Below are 21,657 nucleotides of genomic sequence, written 5' to 3'. Positions count from 1 at the left end.
AGGAAGTGGTCTGTAGCCAAGCACAGACCAGGGAGTATGAAATGGAAGGTATGTTCTGAAATTATCATGTAATAACAGCAGGAGGAAAGGTGGGGGGACAGACGAGCCAGAGGGTGAGTCTTAGCTACATTTTAGTGAATGAATCTCTAAAAATAAGTTCCAGCCACTATGGCAAGATGGGCTTCACTTCTGGGGTAAGAAGGCATTTCAGTTTCTTGGGGACTGTCCCCAATCCATGATAAAAATATCTCCTCTCGTTTGAAACTATCAAAGTTCCTAATGCCACAGGCGAATTTACTCACTTTATCTAGCTCTAAATAATTGTCACCAGTCAAGACTCTACCATCTGCCCGCTTCATTCACCTGTCCAGGGGCTCGTCCTGTGAGCTACTGCATTTTCTGGCGTCCACCTAACAGGTGCCCCTATCTGGTTCTTCTCCCTCTGTGGTAGCTCAACAAATACCAAGCTGTGGAGAGCACGTATTGATTATCACACATTTATTATATAAATGAGCCGAGAACACAGAACTGAAATGATGAGGTCAGAGAGGGTAACCCGCAGTGTCCGGGGATGTAGGGAGTCTGCATCCATAAGATGATCAAAGATCATCTCAGATCAGCCTGAGAAACTAAAAGAAGCCAGGCAGGAAAATGACTCGGAAAGAAACTTCCATACAGGAGCACATCCAGTGAGAAGGCTATGAGGCAAGAATTCTGTCCAAAGACAGAAAGAGCTCAAGGTCAGAGAAGGAGACTGGGAGAGGGCACCATGAGGGTAAAAGAGGAGAGTGGGTCTCCATTCTGGACACCCATTAGACTCACCAGGGAAGCTTTAAAACACTGAAGCCTGAGCCACCTCCCCACATATTCTTATTTAATAGAGCCCAGACTTAGAGCTTCTCAAACCATCCCTGGTGACATGAATGTATAGGCAGAAGTGTCACCCCAGGCCAAAGTGCCATGTACTGTGTGGACTCTTAACCTTTAGCCTAAGTAGAATGATAAGCATTGGAGGGGAAGAGCGTTTTTAAATACATCGTGCCTTGTGCTTAAAAATAAAAAATGTATTCTGGCTGCTATAGAGGAATAGACACGGGAGGTGAGAAATGGTGGAAACAGGGAGGAGAATGGTGGGCGCTCTGAAAGTGGGAAGTGATGAGAATATATTTAGAAGCAGCTTGAGTTGCTTATGGCTTCACTAGCAATGGGAAAGAATGGAGGAAAAATGAGTGTTAGGCTCTTGGGCTTATGCAAATGGTACATAGTGTTACTCTATAGGACAGGAAGATCTAAAAAAGGAAAGCCTAGGAGTGTTGTTATTTGTTTTTACTCTTTTGGGGGCCCTCCACCCAGCTCCCAAATAAATCACACATGGAGGCTTAGTCTTACTTCAAAATGCCTGGCCTTAGCTTGGCTTGTTTCTTGCCAGCTTTCCTTACATTATCCAGTCTACCTTTTGCCTCTGGGTTTTTCCTATTCTCTCACTTCTGTAAATCTTACTCTTACTCTGTGGCTTGCTGTGGAGCTAGGTGGCTGGCCCCTGGAGTTCTCCTCCTTCTCTGGCTCCTTTTCTTTCCTCCCAGGTTTCTCCTTCTATACATTCTCTCTGCCTAGAAGCCCCGCCTATCCTTTTTCCTGCCTTGCTATTGGCCAGTCAGTTCTCTATTAGCCCATCTGGCGATTTAGACAGGCACAGTAACACGGCTTCGCAAAGTTAAACAAATGCAACATAAACAAAAGTAACACAGCTGAAAATAATATTCTACAACATCGGAGAATGGTAGAAGGAATGGGCAGCGTACCCTGACCCTTGGCCCCCCTCCCTGAACGACTGAGTCCTACAGGAATGACATGGAACATGGGACATGTGCACCGGGGAAGCAGGGATCAGAGGGGTCAGGCTGGCATGGCAGCTCAGGGGCCCAAGAAGAATCACAATGATCATTATCATTTAATAGCTGACCATGTTAATGGGAGGGAAACCTCTGTCAAACCAGGACTATCAAACAAAGGTCAGCCCAGAGACAGTCAAGATAAAAGGGATTAACTCTAGAAAGGAAATGTAACCAGGATACAACCTCTTCCCACTGGAACCACACAGGCTTAAGAATCCAAAGAACATGTTAGAAATGAACAGACAGTGAAAGTCGGGTATACATTGAGTGGGTGAGGCATATAGGAGGGCTAATGTAATCTTCCATAGTAAGTAAAATGGAAAAGCCAATTCCTAATTGGATAAAAGACTAGAAAGAGTTCAGGAGGAACTGAAACTCCTCAGAAATGAGGAGGCGTTAGAAGGAACTGCTGTTTTGCATTATGGACTAGTAAAAATAACCAGGGACAGTGAGATTGCTCCGTGTTTAGGTAAAGGCATCTGATGACCTCAGTTCAATCTCTAGAACCCACATGATGGAAGGAGAGGACAGACTCCTGCCTCGTGGCCTCTTACCTCCACACTCATGAGGGGCACATGCATGTCCACACTCATACGCAGGCAGGCAGATAGACAGACAGGTGGACACACACATACACACTAAATAAATAAATAAATAAATAAATAAATAAATGTAATTTGAAATATTTTAGACTTTTACAGTTAATGTATCTTTATGACTGGTACAATTTACAATTGAGAAAAATACTGATGAATCCTGGCAAGCTAGGCAAAAGCAAAATTAAAACGATAGATAACAAGTTTATTGTTATAATGTGAAGCTGACTAAAAAGGGAAATAAGAGAATTTGGTGGTGGTGGGTTTGCTGTATAATAATCCTTCTGTATTGTGCAAATATATGTTGCTATGATTGGTTTAATAAATAAGCTGACTGGTCAATAGCTGAACCAGATAAAGTTAGGCGGGAAAGCCAAACTAAGAATGATAGGATGAGAAAGGGTGGAATCAGAGGGTCGCCAGCCAGATGGAGAACAAGTCGGACACACAAAATGATAGAGGTAAAAGCCATGAGCCTCAAGGCAGCACAAAGATTAACAGAAATGGGTTAAGTTGTAAGAGCTAGTTAGTAACAAGCCCGAGCTATCGGCTGATCATTTATAATTAATATTAAGCCTCTGAGTGATTACTTGGGAACAGCTTGTGGGACAGAAAAGTTCAAACTACAGGGGGGTCAAAAATGGTATGGTAGTGTGAATAAGAATGGACCCCATAGCTCATGTGTTTGAATGTTTGGTTCCCTGTTTGGGGAGGGTTATTAATCCTTCTAATTACTAATCCTAATCCAGCAGGTCTCAACCTATACATTAAAACCCTTTAGCAAACCTGTCTCTAAAAATACTTATGATTCACAATAGTAGCAGAATTACAGTTACGAAATAGTTACAAAAATAATTTTATGGTTGGGGAATCACTACAAAATGAGGAACTGTATTAACGGGTCATAGCATTAGGAAGGCTGAGAATCACAGGATTATGGGGTGTGGTCTTGTTTGGTCTTATTGGAGGAAGTATGTCACTGGGGGTGGGCTTTGAGGTTTCAAAAGCTCACACCATGCCCAGTCTCTGTCTCTCTTACACACACACACACACACACACACACACACACACACACACAATCACCTCTCCAATTTGTAGATAAGATGTAAACTCTCAGCTACTGCTTGAATGACATGCCTCCCTGCCTGCCTGCTGCCACACTCCCTGCCTTGATGGTCATGGACTCACCCACTGAAACTATAAACAGGTCCCCAATTCAATGTGTTTTGTTTTGCTTTTTTTTTTTTTTAATTTTTAAATTTTTTTTATTTTGGAGCTAAGGACTGAACCCAGAACCTTGCGCTTGCTAGGCAAGCGCTCTACCACTGAGCTAAATCCCCAACCCTTTGTTTTGATTTTTAAATAAGTTGCTTTGGCCATGGTATCTCATCACAGCGATAGAACAGTAACTAAAACAAATATATTAATTCTGTTTGTATTTCATGATGATATACACTTGTCAAAACTCACTGAATTACATGTTAAATACAGTGGCTTTTATGTAATTACATCACTCATTTAAAAAGCCACAGCTGGATACCACCATACACTCACTAGAATGACTACAGTCAAAGAGACTGACTACGTACACAGTCAGCAAGGGTTAGGTGTAACTGGACCTTTGTGCTGGTTGGTTTTTGTCAACCTGACACAAACCTAGACATATCTGGGACGAGAGAAAAATGTCCCCTTAGGATTGGCCTGTGGGCAAGCCCATGTGATATTTTCATGAAGTAGAGCCCAGCTCATTGTGGGTAGTGCCACCCCTGGGCAGGCAGTCCTGAGCTGTGTAAGAAAACAGGCTGAGCAAGCCATGAGGAGCAAGTCAGTAAACAGTGTTCCTTTGTGGCCTCTTTATCAGTTCCTGCTTCCCAGGTTCCTGACCCGACTTCCTTCTATGATGGACTATGATGCAGAGATAGAGGATAAAATAAACCCTTTCCTTTCCAAGTTGCTTTAGGTCATGGAGTTTTATCACAATAGAACCCCAACTATGACAATTCTCTCTTACCATGCTGGTAATTTCTTCTAAAGCTACACAGATCCTATGACTTATCAATATTACCATGCCTAGTTATTCAAGATCAATGGAAACATACACATGCAAAAAAAAATGCTCTAGAGGAATGCTTACTGATGTTTTAATTCTTCCAAGCTAAATATGGAACTCAAGGAAAGGCACAGTGATGTTTGAGTTATGGCATGTTTATATAATGAGTACTACTCAACAATTCAGAAAAAATGTACAACTTTTAGAATGACTCTAAAAACCATTATAATGAGTGAAAAAACCAAACAATAGACATGCGTCATCCCACTGACACAGGGTTCACTAGCAGGTAAAACTAGAACAGTGGCCAATGACTGAGGTGGGACTCGCAGGTAAGAAGGAAGCTCGGAGCACTCTGGGGTGACACGCATGCTGTCATTTGATAAAACTTACTCTACTGTTTATCTAAGTTCATGTTACAGCATATAAATTTTTCCTTGATGTCTTTAAACGTGGAAAAGGAATGGAAGAAAAACTTATCAAGTGAAAATTACTATAGAAATTAATCACTTCTAACAGGATGGTGTATCACTCATATACGGGTGAGAACTTTTGTTTGGCATGGTCTCTGAAATGAGTTTGAGTCAGGTGTGAAAAAGAACAGGCATCTTTCTCCATGACTGTACTTTGTCTTGTGTCTCACCAACGACATTATCCATCCTAGTTACTCCCAGCATCCTTCCAAATTGATTTTGAATGAGTTTTTTTCTATTTCTAAGATAGAATTGCAGCACAGACCTGCAATTCATTTACTCAATCAACAGGTGCATAAGCTAGGAAACCAAGACATGGAGTATTTCTCTGCCCTAATCATTACTTTATTATGCAAAGGAGGGGGAGAAAGAATTAGCAGATACAACAGAGCCGTAGAAACAAAATTTCACAGGGATTCAAGTCAGGAAGGAATGAAAGGGTATATGGGGAAGGCTAACTTAGCAGATGAGCTACTGGAGAAAGTGTGGTTAGAAGTCTCTGAGGAGGTCCATCAGGGCTGAGGTTTACATGACTCATGTGGCCGTTCATTCATTATACATAAAAACACTTCTTGAAGTGGAGTGTATCAGACATCATCTTTAAGAAGGAAGGAAACAGATCCATAAACAAGTAACCGAATACAAAGGGGCCTTTAATGGAACTGCTTGGAGACTCTGGCTCACAAAAGAGTATGTTATGAATATGCTCCAGACTCAGGCAATTACTGGGGAATGCTGAAGACTTCCCAGGCAATCAATGAAAGTGCCGTTCGATGGGTGACTTATAGAATGTTCCACACAAACACCTTTTATTTCACCATCACAAGATAAATGTGCTGTCCTGCTCACACACATATAAAAGATCAATAAATTATGCTTATCCTCTCAGATATTAAAAGCCAAGGACACGGAGGAAGTTGCTGTTTATAGCACCCACATGACACACGGGGCAGAGAGGAGGCAGCTTCCACAGAGGAGGAGCAGGTGCTAAATCCTCTTGTTTTTCCTTTAACTATCTCAGGCCTGCTAGCTTAATTAGGCCAGAGTCAAAGGTTGTACCCCTGTGGACTAGGTAAACCTGTCAGGTTTCCAGGGCCAGAACCCAGTGAGCTGTCCCTCAAACAGAAGTGGAGAACCTGGGGGCTCCTGAGCCAGCTGGGTGCCAGCCCTCACAGGACCGAGAAAGTCTCAGTATGAAATCCCTCATTGCAGAGGACAGTGGGTCGCCTTTGTCCCACGGGAGCATTCCTGCCACCTCCCGGAGCCCAAAGCCTCAGCTGCTCACATCTAAAGGCCCTGGGCTTTTGCAAATAATCTGCAAGGTTGAAAGGAAGGGAAGATAGTCAGTTCCATTCTGTTGTTTCTTCACAATGGATAAATCTACCAGCCTTTCGGCAAGCAAGGCTGCTAATGAAAGCTTGAGTGTGAAGGACTCAGGGCACCTGAGACCTAACCGCTTCCCTGTTTAAAAATAAATAAGCAATTGGCATTGATAAACACAGAGGTTTCTTTCCCTGGCATCAAGCTGTCGCCATGGTCTTGCTGTGAGGACAGCAAACTGGGCACTCAGAACTCAGCCTTTTAGATGAGGAGACTTTAGTCTTGGGCCAGATCAGCATGAATAATATGAATACCATCTGAGCAAGAAACTAATTTAGTTTTCTTTTTGAGACAAGGCATCATATAGCTTAGGCTGGCTTTCAAAACTGCTGTGTAGCCTAGGATATCCTGAAACTCCTGAGCTTTCTGCTTTAGTTTCCTGGAATTACATACAGGTATGCACCATCACACCCAACTTCAACTTTCTTTTTTTTTTTTTTTTGTCAGAGCTGAGGACCGAACCCAGGGCCTTGTGCTTGTTAGGCAAGCGCTGTACCACTGAGCTAAATCCCCAACCCAACTTTCATTTTTTTATTTACTCAATTAAGTTAGTTTTGACAATTTTATACATGTATATAATGAATTCTGATTACTCTCACTCAACTTTTACTTTTTTATCATTTTAAAGTGTGTGTGTGTGTGTACAGGTGCCTCCAAAGGCCAGAGACATTAGATTCCCTGTAGCTGGAGTTGTGTTTGTGAGCCACCTGATGTGGATGCTGGGGAATTGAACTTGGGTCCTTTGGAAGAGCAATAACTATTTTAAGCCATTGAGCCATCTCTTCGGCCCCGTCAACATTTATTTTAAAGCAGAAAAGGATCCTTGTTTGCAGAGCCTGGTAGACAGTTGATGAGTGTGTTAAGGAGAACACAAAGTCTCTTTGACCTAGCGCAGACTATTCGAAGGAGTGTGGAATAAAATCTGTACCTACAAACCACACAAGTGTAAGGTGAGGGCGGGCAGAGCTAGCAGGACTACCAGAGACAAGGCCCTGCTCCCTCATGAACAGAACACATCTAGGCTCTGGAGGAAACTACCGATCTAATACAATGAAGCCTTCAATCTTTTCATCCTTCACGCTCACACACACTCCGGTTTTTAAGGCCACTCCACTATAAACTCTAACTCCGCCTAAAAACATTAAGATCTTTTTTCTGTTTACCTAGGACAGATAATAACAGAGAACACAAATCTCTATTTCCAACCAGAGCATAGCTCAACGGACAAGAGATCTGCTCCAAGTGTTAGGGTGCAGGGTGAAGGGCCAGGTCACAGTGAACAGACAAGAAGTGACACACATTCAGATGTGACCAGTGCAAGACAAGGGACACGCCTTGCCTTGGGGGCCTTCACAGAACTTCTCCTCTAGGTGGGTCAACATGGTCACGCTGGTTTCCAATTCCTACTCCTGAACGGAATCTTGGCCTCAGGGTAGTTTGGGGATGTGCTATCCAGAAAGCACTTTTTTTTTTTTTTTAACCAAAGGTGAATGGCCCAGCAATCAAAGGCACAGGTACCACTCTGCTCTACGACACCACGCCCTTTTCCCACCCCTTGATCTAACCAACATCCTGAGACCAGAATCAGTCTGACAGAGCTGCTGGGAACATTCCAATGGGGGCATTCCAGAAACTTCTGTGTTTTCAGGTTCACTTGCCTCTGTCGATTGGCAGGCAGCTGCCCAGATGGGTCAATGCCAAGTGCTAGTGCTTGATGGATAATGGAACCAAGGTACCACTCAGGAAAGAGATATAATTTCCACATCAGGGGATTGGACAGATGCCTATGTCTAAAGAACATATGTTAGGATGTATTTCAAGAGCACATTCAAACATTACCTTGAAAGAAAAATTGGGAGAAGGCATTCTCTGTTTTATAAGGCTTAATGGGAAGGCCACACGATGGCTCAGTTAGTAAAGTCCTTGCCACAGAAGCCTGAGGATCTCAGTTTGCTCCCGAGCACCCATGTGAAAATCTGGATGTGGCGGTGTATGCTTATCCTCTCAACACTGGGAAGAGGAAATAACAGAATACCCAGCGGCCAATCTAGGCTGGTCAGTCTCAGATCCCAGAAGGAGACCCTGTCTCAACAAAGTGGGCAGCCCCTGAAGGAATGACAGATTGGCCTCTTGTTTTCAAATGCATGCATGCATGTGCATTTCCCCACACATACACCACATTCATGCACCCCAACATGTGTATACACACACACACACACACACACACACACACACATACACACAGACTCGATCGGAGAAGAGACATTTCAATGGCTGCCACATTTAATTAACGTCTCTCCCAGACATACTCCTACTACCACATGTCTTTATAAAAACAGTTCAGGAAAGAATGTTCCCAGAGGTGTGTCTGATGACAAGCTGCACATAAGGTAAAGGTCAAGCAGATGTGGGAAGTGACCATGCACCCTCAACAAAACATGATGAAGCCCTAACTGCTTCCCAAGCTAAAGCCAAATGTCTGCACGCAGAACTTGTCATCAGATTTGAGCTGCTGGGCTCGCTGCCATTTATGGTTGGAAAGGCAGTTGTTTCTATAACGAGGCCACAATGACAGTATGGATTCAGAATTATAAAATACCTCCTAGGATCTTAACGAAGAGAGGGCAACAGAGTATTACAAACATATGGAAGATCCCAATGTAACTTTTTCATCTAGTATATTTGACATGCCATTATGGTGTGTGTGTGTGTGTGTGTGTGTGTGTGTCTGTGTGTGTCTGTGTGTGTCTGTGTCTGTGTCTGTGTGTGACAAGCATGTGGAAGTCAGAAGACAGCATTCTGGACTTGGTTTTTCTCCCACCATGGATACTAGAGGGTAAACTTAAGCCATCAGGCTTCAGAGCGAACGCTTTCACCAGATCAGCCATCTTGGCAGTCTAAAAGTTGGTCTTGGTGGCTGTGGGGATTGAACACTAGGTGAGGCACATCCTCAGCTCCTGATTCTGCTTAGTTCATTTGCTTTTTGCTGGTGTCGTTGTTGTTCTTTTGGTCTCTCTCTTGGCGTATGGCCACTGAACAAGGCTCGGCAAACAATGAAATGAACATAAGGGAGGGAACAATGGCTCTGGGGATAGCTGTTTAAAAGCCGTGGTCACACAGGACTATAGCATGTGACAACCTATTTTCAATCAGACACTCCCAGAAAGTTAGCTAGCGTCCTATGTCACATTATACTTGAGAAGTTCTAGCTACAGCCCCTCAAAAAGATGATTACCAAGCCTCTGCTAGAATTTTAAAATTTTAAATGCACCCCTTCTTTGTCAACTCTCTGTCAGGAGGGTTCATTAACTGCAGGGACAAAATGTACTACCAGGTAACTGACCTGCTGCTATGACACCATTCTCTGTACCTACTTGCAAAGGCCTGCTTAAGAAGAGGAGGTTCAAAGTGTGTACCACCCAAGTCAGAATCCATTTTTCATTTCTTTTCATTGGTCAGGTTGCACATCCTTTTAAAAGTCCAAAATGCAAGGCTCTAAATTCTAAAACCTTTGGACTCTGGAATCAAGTTGTAAGAGGGAAATGCCATTCCTGACCATGTGACAGGTTGCAGTCAAGGGGCAGGTATGCTAAAAAATACTCTACAAAATTGCCTTCCAGTTATACCTGACAGGTGAATATGAAACATATATGGATTTTGTGTTTTCACTTGGGTTCTCCTAATGTTTTATGATACATATTTAATATGTAAATACTCCAAAAAATTTAAAGCCAAATCCTCTGCTTCTAAGCACTTTAGACAAGGAATGCTCTCAGTCTACATGTGGAAGTGGGTTTTCTGACTCGGGTGAGTTTTACTGGCCTTGTTCCATATAAAAGTAATGTATAAAAAGGGAGGCCCCACATGTCCATGTGTCTTATTCCTTTCCACATTCCAGGGCTGCCCATCTTCCCTAATTCCTGTCTGAGTATTTGTGTTATCCTCTGAGTCTTCAAAAATGATTCTGAATACAAAGCGTTATCCTGTGCCTGCCTCTGTGGAGCTCAGACCACCTGTGAGACAATATCTCACTTAGTTACTTCTCCCGGGGGCTGACTGTGTGCCATGACCTCGGAGTCCCCACGCACATCAGCCACTCACGCTCTTGAGCTCATGGGTGGTTTAAGGACCTGACAGAGTCGGTTGATGGATATGAATTCAGCACAGAAGACCTGCACTTTGAAGAACAGCAGGACCTGGGCTTGAAGCCATCTGTAGTAGATTTAGATTAGTCACGGGGGAGAAAAGCTCCGTGGTGACTGGATGCTGACAACCTTACACTTATAAAGCACCACATCTTTTTCAGTGAGCCACCCTGTGATTCATCACGTCCAAGTCGACGAGCGACCCAAATTTAAATGGAGCATTCCCAACACCAAGAGAGCTGAAGCACCTTGTTTGGGGACAGTTAGCCGAGACCGGGGTGAGACACCTAACCTAACTTGGTCCTCCATCTGTCTCTACCCTCGATGGTCTCAGCAGCAGCAGCGTCCTCTTCTCCCCGTAGTGACTGGATATTTGTGTGTTTGCTTGCTTGATTTCTTGTCTATCTTTCTAGGTAAACCCTATGAGAGTTGACCTGGCTGTTCTATCACGCCTTTGACCAGACTTAGAACATCTCCTGTGCTTCATGCACTGGGCACAGGGTAAGTGGGAAGCAGGTATGGCTGAAAAACAAGGTGAGTGTAGCTGAAATGCCCGGTGTCTCTGTCCACATGCTCGTGGGTGGGTCTGGAGCAGGAAAGAACATTCAGGAGTTAGGGGTGGGGGTGGGGGGATAGATGTCTCATTGCCAAATACCTTCCAGGGTTTAAGGGAGCAAAGAAAGAGCACCAACCCCAGGCAGATAGATCAAGGCCAAGGGAATCTGCTTCAGGACTAAAGGAGTTCTCTTCTCTTACAGTCTCTCAAGGCAAGCAGCTCTAGGGAACTACAAAGCAGCAGTATACAGCCTCTCTAGACTCACTTCCTTCTTTCCTCTTTAACAAATTAAGTTGGGGGGGCAGTTATGAGATGCAAAGGACAAGTAAGAGCGAGCAGCTCTCTCTTTAAAGACTGAGGTCTTCTGGCTTTAAGTCAAAGATTCAGCCATCTAGAAGTTTTTCAAACATTTAAACACGGAGGTTACCATATGACAACAGAGCAGTCATAGTTCCTGGGTTCTACCTAAGAGAAATAAAAACATCCACACAAAACTGGTCCGTGAAGTTTAGAGCAGCATTATGGTTGAAAGATCTAGAAAGCTCCAACATCTGTCTGAGGATGCATGGATGAACTGTGGTTATGTCCACGCAAGGAATGCTAACTGAAAGAAAAGGCAATGAAGTATTAGTCCAAGCTGGAGTATTCATGAATCTGAAAACACTAATCTCAAGAAGCCTGCCACCAAGCACCAGACACTGTTTGGCTGCACTACTATAGAAGTCTAGAATAAATAAACTCAAGAAGCAGAAAACAGGTATGCATTTGCCTAGAGTCAGGGGAATGGCTGATAAGTGGTAGAATTGGGGATAATGAAAATAGACAGTGATTGACAGTTACCCAACTCGGTATGCTTAGTAAATAACCACAGAATCAGACTGTGAGTAAGCTGTGTGGCATTTGAGTTATATCTTAATAAAGCTGCTGTTAAAGCAAAAACATATGCAATAACCAAATCCTTGTGTGGGCTGCAGAGGGCAAGCAAGAGATTGGGGGTGCTTCCCAGCTCATCACCGTCTCTTATTTCACATGCACTCATTCCAGACTTTCACTGAGGGCCTATTGCTTGTCAAAAGCTATGGTGGGCACCTGGAAATTGAGCAGGAGTCAGCTGTGCCTCCAAGCAGTCATTGCTCTTGGGGAATCACTCATTGAACCACAGGGCAGGAAGCAGCCAGAGTCCTCAGTGGTACTCTGTTGTGGGTTGTGGGCTGAAAACACTTTTTTAAAAAAAACTGTCTGGGAGGACTGGGGTCCATGCCAGAACAGCACACACAGCTCAGGCATGCTTGTCCCAAAGGTGGGGTGGGGCAGAATGTGCCGAGGGAGAGTCCCCGAGTCACCAACAGGAAGTTTCAAGACATAAAACCCTGGAGGCCAAGAAACGGTGCCAGCCTTACCCTGGCATTCTCTCCGGCAGTATCATGGGTGTTTCCATTTTGTTTATTTGTTTTAAAGGAAGACAGGAGCAGGGAGGGGAGCAGTGAACACAAGTCATTACTCAGCACTTCCTGCAGGTCTCATGTTTGCAAAGCACTCCTGCTCCCAGTCCTCAACGGCCTGAAATAATAGAGGAATTCAAGCCTTGCGCCAAGAACTCGAAGTACTGAGCAGACACAAGAGCCTCCCCCTGAGTGCTGGGCAAGGCAGGCACTACTTCAAAATGAATCCCATAAAAGAAACACTATTGGAAAACTATAATCCGATGTAATAATCTGTGTGGAACTAACATGCCACTCGGAGGTTATGAACTCTGTCCGTAGATGTTTCCCTGCACACACCAGGACGTGAGCCCACTCTGAAAACACGGGCGGTGGCATCCGTCTCTGAGAGCCTCGAATTCTAAAAGCAACACACAAACACTCTATGGAAACAATTACAAGAAAATGTTTTCTTGCTGGCTGGGTGGACAGCTCCTGATCATGCCCAAAGCACAGCAGTGGTGAGGTTTTCTGTATGATGGTCAGTGGGCCAACACTTCCTGCAATCACACTGTGTATGATCAGCGATATCCTAAAAGAACCATGGATGGAGATCTTGGGAACTCAATCATATGGGATCAGAAGCAGATGAGATTTCTGTGTCTGTATTTGTATCAAATACAATACGGACATCCCCAGTCCAAAACTCCGAAATCCAAAATACTCCAAGACTCAACATTTTCTAAGTACTGACATGATATCACAGGTGGATGACACACCATGATGACATTATCTAAATACTGCATAAAATTATCTTCAGGCTATGTGCATAGGACACATAAGGGGAAAAAAAGATGAATTTACAACTAGGTGCTATTCCCTAAATGTTTCACTATGCATATTCCAAAATCCCCAACCATCTGAATCATAAGCACTTGCAGTCCCAAGTACGCTGGGTAAGAAACGTTCAACCTGCATACTGAACCAAGATCAGTTCTCAGTGAGGCCACCAGACAAAGTATAAGAGTGGACAAACTCAAAACCACACTAATATGTATTCTATGAGGACAGCATGCTTCAAATAACTACCACAAAAATATATTAGAGCCACATAAAAATTTTAAAAACCAATCTTTTTTGAGGAAACAATCTTAAGAATGCATTTCAGGGATGTTGTTAACTTTATGTCAGACCAACATCAATACTCTATTTTTCTCTGATGCACTCCATAAGGTAGTTATAAAGCACCCCCTCCCCCACCAAAACACACAAACACACACACACACACACACTCTCTCTCTCTCTCTCTCTTTCTCAGAGAGAGGGGGGCAGGGGGGAGAAACAGAGACAGAGAACATACTGGAGACAAAAGAAGAATTTCCATGCCAAAATCTGCAGAAAGGCAAACCCCAAAGAAACCAGCCTAGTACTTGTGGCAGCGCCTTGCCTGGGGCATTTGCTGATGTAAGAAAGGATGTCTGAATGGCTTAAAGTAGCATTTTAAAGGGCCTTATGGGGCCACCAGGACAAAAATTAGAGAGCTGGGCCTCACAATGAGTTGGCTGTAATTTCAGTAAAGCATAAAGCACTACCATGGATGAAGACAGTTAAATGGCTTAATAAGCAGGAGTTGGATAGAGCTGTTTAGCACAGTTCTAAAATGGTAGGCATATATATTCTAAAAACAGGTTTGAGACTACATAAAGCAAAAAAAAAAAAAAACCCTCCCATTTCTGTAGAGACAGAAACTACAATCATGGTGAAAGACTCAACACAGTAACCAAAAAAGCAGAAAAAAGTTAGCATATAGCAGATTGAAAAACTGGGTAAAAAAATCTGTCCAAATGTCATGTATGGAACTGAATACTCAATGATCCTTGAAAGTACATTTCTTCAAGCCCACATAGAAGTTACAAAAGTTGAGCATGTGCTTTTAACCTGCACAATGGGAAAGTATGTCCACAGGGACCAGAGTATATATGTATCTGCCCCCCTGGCAAAGGACTGACCTAATGGGGTCTGAGGGAACTGTGGTTTCCAGAAGCAAGAGTCCTGAAATATGTATGTCAGGTATTATGAGTGTAGTGGTGAGGCCTGAGTTTGGGAAGGGTGACAGTAAAAGAAGGAGCATGGATGGAGTCCACACGGTCCTGTCTGGCTACATGCTGCCCCCTGGAAGCCAACCAGCTACAATGGGATGATATGGAAGGAAAAGAGAAATGCAAAGACCCAGCTTTAAGGGAGGAAGCCATCACAGCAGTCTTCCATGCAAGCAGCTTAATTATGGCCAAATCCTGCTTCCTGTCCCCCAGGCTTCCCATCTCTTCCCCTTCTTGTATCATCCTGTCTCAACCTAGAGATCCACACAGGCTCCTAGAGGATACTTTTACCTTTCCACTCTCCCAGCATTTACCAATGCAGAGTGTCGGTACCAACAAGCTTTGCTCTAAGAAAAATCTACCTAGCTTCCCACCATCTCCTCACCCCAACTTTCACGGGGTTATGATAAACTGGGCTCAAAAGTCTGTCCTCTGTTTTGCTCCTCCACCTCGGTGGCTTAGGTATGCTTTTGTTGCCCTGGAGTTTGGGACTAGAGATGTTCCTGGAGGTCTCCTAGGGTGGAATGGGTGGATGCAGGCATCATCTGGGCTTTGCACACACAATCTTAAATATTGCCCAGGTTAACCAGAACCCCTGCCCAGGCCTGAGCTAGATGGAGGAAATGGACAAACACAGGTAGGACCTGCTGTTACAGTCCTGACCCAGTTCTCTCAGAGGCTCGGTACCATCGCAAGGCCTCACTCTCATTCTCCCTGAATCTGGCAATACTGGGCACTGAGTAGAAAGAGATCCACCCCTAAATAGCAAGGCTTCCTTCCAGCTCCCACAAGCCTGATGTCCCATGTATATCTCCCCTGGCCAACTCTACCGCTGAACCCTTCGGTATCCAGTGGCAAAAACCTTGATGCTGATGTCCGGGCATATTCACATTCCCATGAGCAGGCTCTGTTGAAAACACCCCAGCATGGAGCGGTATCACCTTGGGTACTTCTTACTGCAGCAGGGTGAGCAGAGCACATGGGTCTTAAGGCTAAGTGCTTTATTAATAAGTAATTCCTATAGGCTCTTCCTGGGCCCCGCCCAGCAGGAGGCCATTGCACTCACCCTCGTACATTTCCAGGATGTGGACCGTGTCACCGATCTGCAAGGAGAGTTCCACATCTTGAGATGCATTGTAGTTATAGATTGCTGTGAATGAGAGGAGAGGGGATTAGAAAACATGCTATGAAATGTCACATGCAAAAGTTAGTGACTGGTATATCTGTTCTAGTTCACTTCTCTGTTGCCGTAGTAAGATACTGACCAGGTTCACAACTGGTCATCTAGAGAACCCAAGGCAGGATAGGAGCTCAAGACAGGAACCTGGGAGCAGGAACTGAAGCAGAAGCCAGGAAGGAACATCGCTTACCTCTTCCATTCTCTGGCTCGCTCAGTTACTTTTCTTATCAGTCCCACCTGCCTAGGGATGGCACTGCCCACAGTGTGCTGGGCTACCTTCCATCAACTAACAGTTAAGAAAATGCCCCAAAGACAAGCCTACAGACCAATCAAATGAAGGGAATTTGTCAGCTGAGGTCCTCTTTTGCCATCCAATGCTGAATGATTTCATGTGTTCCACTCTAGGTAAAGCAGAAAACATGAGCTGTATTTCCTCCAACACGCTGACTGGTTGCCTAGCACATACCACGTGCTGTGTCAGATAAAATACATAGACGTAGCCTCTACTCCCAGAAAGAGTAATAGTCTAGCGGGGGAAAGAAAGGTATCAAATAGATAATCCCAGTAATATCTGTTTAATTAAAAGTTGGGATAGCACTACAGAAGAATCCAGGCCAGAGAATACAATGAGAAGTTCTGTGGATCCGGCCCCTTGTCCACAAGACAACAGCCAATCTGAAACTCATTTAAGCTTACGGTCTTTATTTAGGGCACAGGAGAGTGGTCTCTTGACTTCCCTGACATGTGCTCACCAGGTGCAAAGGCTGCACATGAAGGGCCATCTATCAACAACCGAGTGATATAGGTCACAATGCCAGGATGGCACCAGGGCCCAGCTCTTGACGCTCTGGGGACAGAGTAACCCTAGTTACCTAGTAACATTAAGGATGGGTAAGGTTAGGGTCCCACAGAAAACAGCAGACTAACTCACAACTGAAATGGGGAAGAACAGGCCAGAGCTTTGCATTGGTATTTTATCGTAACTCCACACAAGTGACTAAGAAGCACATGAAACACGTTCAGCACTATTAGTCACGGAGGGAATGCAAATCAAAACCGCCATCAGATGCCTCTTCACACCTACTAGAACGCTGTGTTTAAAAAGACATCTACCAAGACTACGGAGTTACAAGCGCTCGAATCCCTGGCCCATAGGATTACAAAACAAGAGATCTTTCCGAAACTAGACTGGAAGTTTCTTAAAAGTGACGTAAATTTACTACATGACTCAGCAAATTCACTCCTAGGAGAGCAACAAGAAGAAGAAAAACTACGTCAGTCTTACACAATACCCTTATCTCAATGTTCATGGTGGCTGCAGTGGGCTGAAGAGTAGCCCCTGAGACATCCTCGCCAATCTCCCTCAACCTGTGGGTGCCACCTTATCCAGCAAAGAGGTAACAGAGAGGACACATAGTTATCTTAGGGTGTTTCCTACATGTTGAAGGAAGGGCAGGAGAAAGAATGGACGCCAAGATTTGCTGTAGCCTAGCAACAGGAATAGCCGGCCACCCTGGAAGCTGGCAGTAGCATGGGATAGACTCTCCTGAGAGTCTCCAGGGGCAAGCAGACCAGTCCACACCTTCATTTCAGAACTCTGGGCTCCAGAACTTGAGATAACACACTCCTGTTGTTTCAAGCCATGGAATCTGTCATCATTTGTTACAGCAGCCACAGGAAACCAGCGTGGCTGTGTTAGCCACAAGAGTCAACACGCAGAAACAACAACTCAGCTGTGGCTGGGCACACAAACTACGGTACAGCTGTGTCTTGATATCTCTACCAGGTGGACTGCACAACCACACCCTGTGAAGATAGGAAAACATACAACCTTATAAAACATGGTGTGGTGCTGACACGGAGCCTAAGCATACCCTCTCCTATTCTATTACTCTAGATGACTAACAGTACCTAAAATAATGTAGTTGCTAGTAGGCAGCTACTCTACTGTATCACTTAAGAATTACAGCTGGTAAAGTGTCTGCCCCATAAACATGAGGATCTGATAGTGGAACCCCAGCACCCATGTAAAAGCCAGGTGTGGGCACAGGTGCACCTGTGACCTTGCATAGGGGATATTAAGGCAGAAGGACACTTGGGGGCTCACTGGTCAGCCAATCTAGATAATTAGTGAGTTCCAGATTCAATGAGAGAAACTGTCTCAAAAAAAAAAAAAAAAAAAAAAAAGACAACAGAGAGCGATGGAGACAGTGGAGAGCTAAGGAAGGAGACACTTAATGTTGATCTCTTCCCTAAACACATCCTACATGCATACACATGCATGTACACAGACATACACACATACACTATTCACACATGCATACACACACCCAAAAGGAAAAAAATGAGAAGAAAAAATATCTACACATATTCAATAGACACAATATCTTTTCCAAATAGTTTTGGTCTGAAACGAAATCACACCTTTTGCACCGTCCATCACGGTGACTGGTCGCCTATTTTGTATCACAAACTGTGTTAGAGAGTGACGTCAGAGAGATAAACACGAGGTATGGCTCCTGTGCCCTACTTAAAACAGGTAAGAGTGCTGACCATAAATCCACGCAACAGAATACCATTCGGCCATGAAAAATGATACACGACACATGCCACAACCCGGATAACCACAAAGTACGCTAAGCAAAAGAAGACATAAGCAAATACGTCTTTTACTCTATCTGTTTTTGAGATGTTCAGAATATGCTAATCTGTCAGACAACAGAGCAAATGATTGGCTGCTTGAGCTAGATATGAGGTCGGTCACTGAGCAACCTCTCCATTCCGGAACTTTTGAGGGAGGTGAAACACTCCAGACTGAACTGTGGTGACGATTCCACAGCTCCTAAAGTGACTAAACCGGGGACTGGGAAGAAGGCTTGGGTGGGAAAACACATGGATGTCACCCTCTGTAAGCTATGCTTCAGAGAAAGTTCTTTTTAAACAGATATATTTCTTGTCTTTATTAGAGAGTAATCTGCAACCACCCCAGAAAAAAGAACCAGCTTGGAGATTCAGCTGTAAACACTACAAGGAATTTCACTGTCGGATCCATCTCTACATGTGTGACCACCACATGAGGATGCTCACTCCATCCATCTTCATTTCCTACAAGGGTCATGAAAAACGTCCTACCCGGTTCAGAAAGAAAGGTGTCCCTCTCCTTGCCCGTGGCAGACACAACCTATTCTCCTCTCCCTGGGCTGCAGCCTGGCTTGGGTCACAGTAAACGTGTCAGTGAGGGAAGAGACTAAGAACACCCTTGCCACCTCTCAGAAATGGCCTCCCCTTCATGAAGGAGGCCACAGTTTCAAACGGTGTCCCTCTGCAGTCCTGGTCTAGAAGCCTGAAGAAGTTGTTTTCTATTGTGCTTTCAGGACAGGCTGTGGTTTCTGAATAAGGACTGGCTGGGGAAGTGGGTTAGGAGAAATGACAGAGAACTCAGGAGGAGGGAGTTCCAGCTTCCCTGGCCTGTGTGTGTGTCCCCAACCTGGAGCGGCTGCAGCCTCACCACACTACATACAGTTCAGCTCCGTCTGACGGCTCCGGTTGGCTCCGATGGTTTACCCATGGAGTACAGGGAGGGTTTTCTGCAGCAAACCCGGCACTGCAGTTCTGGACACCACCTAGACCCCATTCACTGCCACCCCCTAACAAGCTTCTTCCTACCACCCCTCCCCCACGGAAACAGGAAGCAGTGAGGCCACTTTGTCACAAGCTGCGCAATGACCATCTTCGCTCTTCCTGGTTCTTAGTCATGGGAAAGTAAGCAGAGGCGCTCAAAGGTAGCCCCGCACTGTGGGCTCCAGGGATAAGCATCTGCCTAGAACAGCTGAAATTACAGACATGCGTGTATGAATGCACATAGACAGGACTGACCCTAACCGCGCGCATAGGCCCGCGTGCACACACACACACACACACACACACACACACACACACCCAAAGACCAGCAACCCAAAAATGCTCTAGCCTTAACTATCCACTTTTTCTTCTACGGTCTGTCAAATTCACCCTCTCCTCTATCATACTGCCGTTGTCTCCTCATGAGGTACAGACTTAACCCAGAGAAGAATTCAAGGTACAAATAACAACCCTGTTTACATATTTTGTTTGAGTAACACAGATGTCTCGTTAGCCTCCTAACTCTCTATATAGCTCTGACCACTTCTGATTTCCCAGCCTCCCTCCTCCCAGGGCTGGGATTGTGGTGTAGCCACCATACTCAGTGAATGCAATACTAGGGACTGAACCTCGGGCCTCTGTGCATGCCAGGCAAGCATTTTACCAACTGAGCCACATTTTCCACTCCTTATTTTACTTTTTAAGCACATGATTGGTCCTTTATTTTATACCCCATTATCTTTGCCTTTCCCCACACCTTCCTCCGTAGTCCCCTTTCCCTTCACATACCGTCCTTTCGACTGTCACATCACACAGACATATATGTGCATGTATGTATACACACATACAAGTCTAGACTGCAACATCTGTCATCCTCAGTCTGACTGACTGCTTGCCATGAGACTCTAGACTTCCATCCGTCACCCTGTAAACGTATAATGTCATTCTTATTTTGTTATGGCTGAATAAAACTCCATTGAGTATGCACACATTTTCTGAAGGAACTATTTTAAATACTATTTGGAACCCTCCTGTAAGATGCACAGAACAATTCGGTTGTTCACCACCTCTTCCCCCAGTACAACCATGTTTCTGCTTCCTTCCAAAGTGGCATCTGTGGTTTCCCATCACATAGGAACAGGATGTCAAAAACCACCTCTCCGGACATGTTATCATACAGGAAAAAAAAAAAAAAACAAAAAAAAAAAAACATGTATATTTCTTTCCAACTGAGGCTGTCAACGAGACAGACGCCCTCCAGCAATGTTCTTCAGAAAAGGGCTGAGATGTCTGTGTGTTCTATGTCATATCTCTGGGTAAAAGTATGAACAGGACTGCAGTCGCTTACAGCAATCTGTTCTACCTAACTCATCTCTTTAGAGCCACGCCCCCCCCCACTTCCCTCCCCCGGGGACCCCTCCAATTTCCCCTGTAGCTCTCTCACACAGCTTTGCTATGCCACACAGTAGCCAATTGGAGAGCTGAGACTAAGAAGGGCTAGATTCAGCTTGCCAGCAGAAAGCCTCTTGGTGAGACTACACCATTCACCTCTGACCAGGATGGCCAGTAAGGTAAAGGTGTACCCGCCCTGGAATAGTCTAGAAGTAGAGAAGAACCAGGAGTTCTCTTACTACATGAAAATAGAAGCTTCAAAGCCAAGCCTTATCATACAAACCCATGGCTGATGATCACCTTGAGCTAGCCTGATGCTGTTCTGAGCACAGGATAAATAACAACGCACTTAGGGGAGAAACGAGTGTTTCGTTCTAGAACATGAATACTTGGTACAAAGAAAATCAGGTGGCTGGAGAAATGGCTCAGTGGTTAAGAGCACTGTTCTGTTCTTCCAGGGGACCTGGGCTCAATTCCCAGAACCCACAAGGCTGCTTACAAATGTCTTGAATTCCAATTCTGAAGGATCTGACACCCTTACACAGACATCCATGCAGACAAAACACCAATCAATGCGCATAAAATAAAAATAAAGAAACCATTTTTAAAAAAGAAAGAAGGAAAGAGAGTCGGGCAAAATGCTGGGGATGTAACTTTGGTGGCAGACAGCACTGGCATAGGAGGCCCTGCAATCAGTCCCCAGCAGCACACGCACCAGGCATGGAGGCACAAGCCTGTGATCCACGGGAATGTGGAGGGAGAAGACTCAGGAGTTCACTCTTGTCTGCATATACACTTTGAGGGCAGCCTTGGTTACGAAAACCCAAAAAGCAAAAAGGAAACCTCTAA

At 44.6% G+C, this 21,657-nt stretch overlaps 1 protein-coding gene across 1 annotated transcript in view; it reads right to left on the bottom strand.

Moving 5' to 3' along the window:
• Nucleotides 1-21,657, bottom strand: part of Dock5 (dedicator of cytokinesis 5) — a 192,667-nt gene that overhangs the window by 122,467 nt on the left and 48,543 nt on the right. The window contains exon 2 of the mRNA XM_028883189.2: nt 15,682-15,765. Coding sequence (XP_028739022.1) covers nt 15,682-15,765 — 84 coding nt within the window. The remainder of the gene's footprint in view (nt 1-15,681; nt 15,766-21,657) is intronic.

Source organism: Peromyscus leucopus, chromosome 9 (genome assembly GCF_004664715.2).
Source record: "Peromyscus leucopus breed LL Stock chromosome 9, UCI_PerLeu_2.1, whole genome shotgun sequence".
Classification (NCBI taxonomy): domain Eukaryota; kingdom Metazoa; phylum Chordata; class Mammalia; order Rodentia; family Cricetidae; genus Peromyscus; species Peromyscus leucopus.
This window is presented reverse-complemented; position numbering and strand designations above follow the sequence as displayed.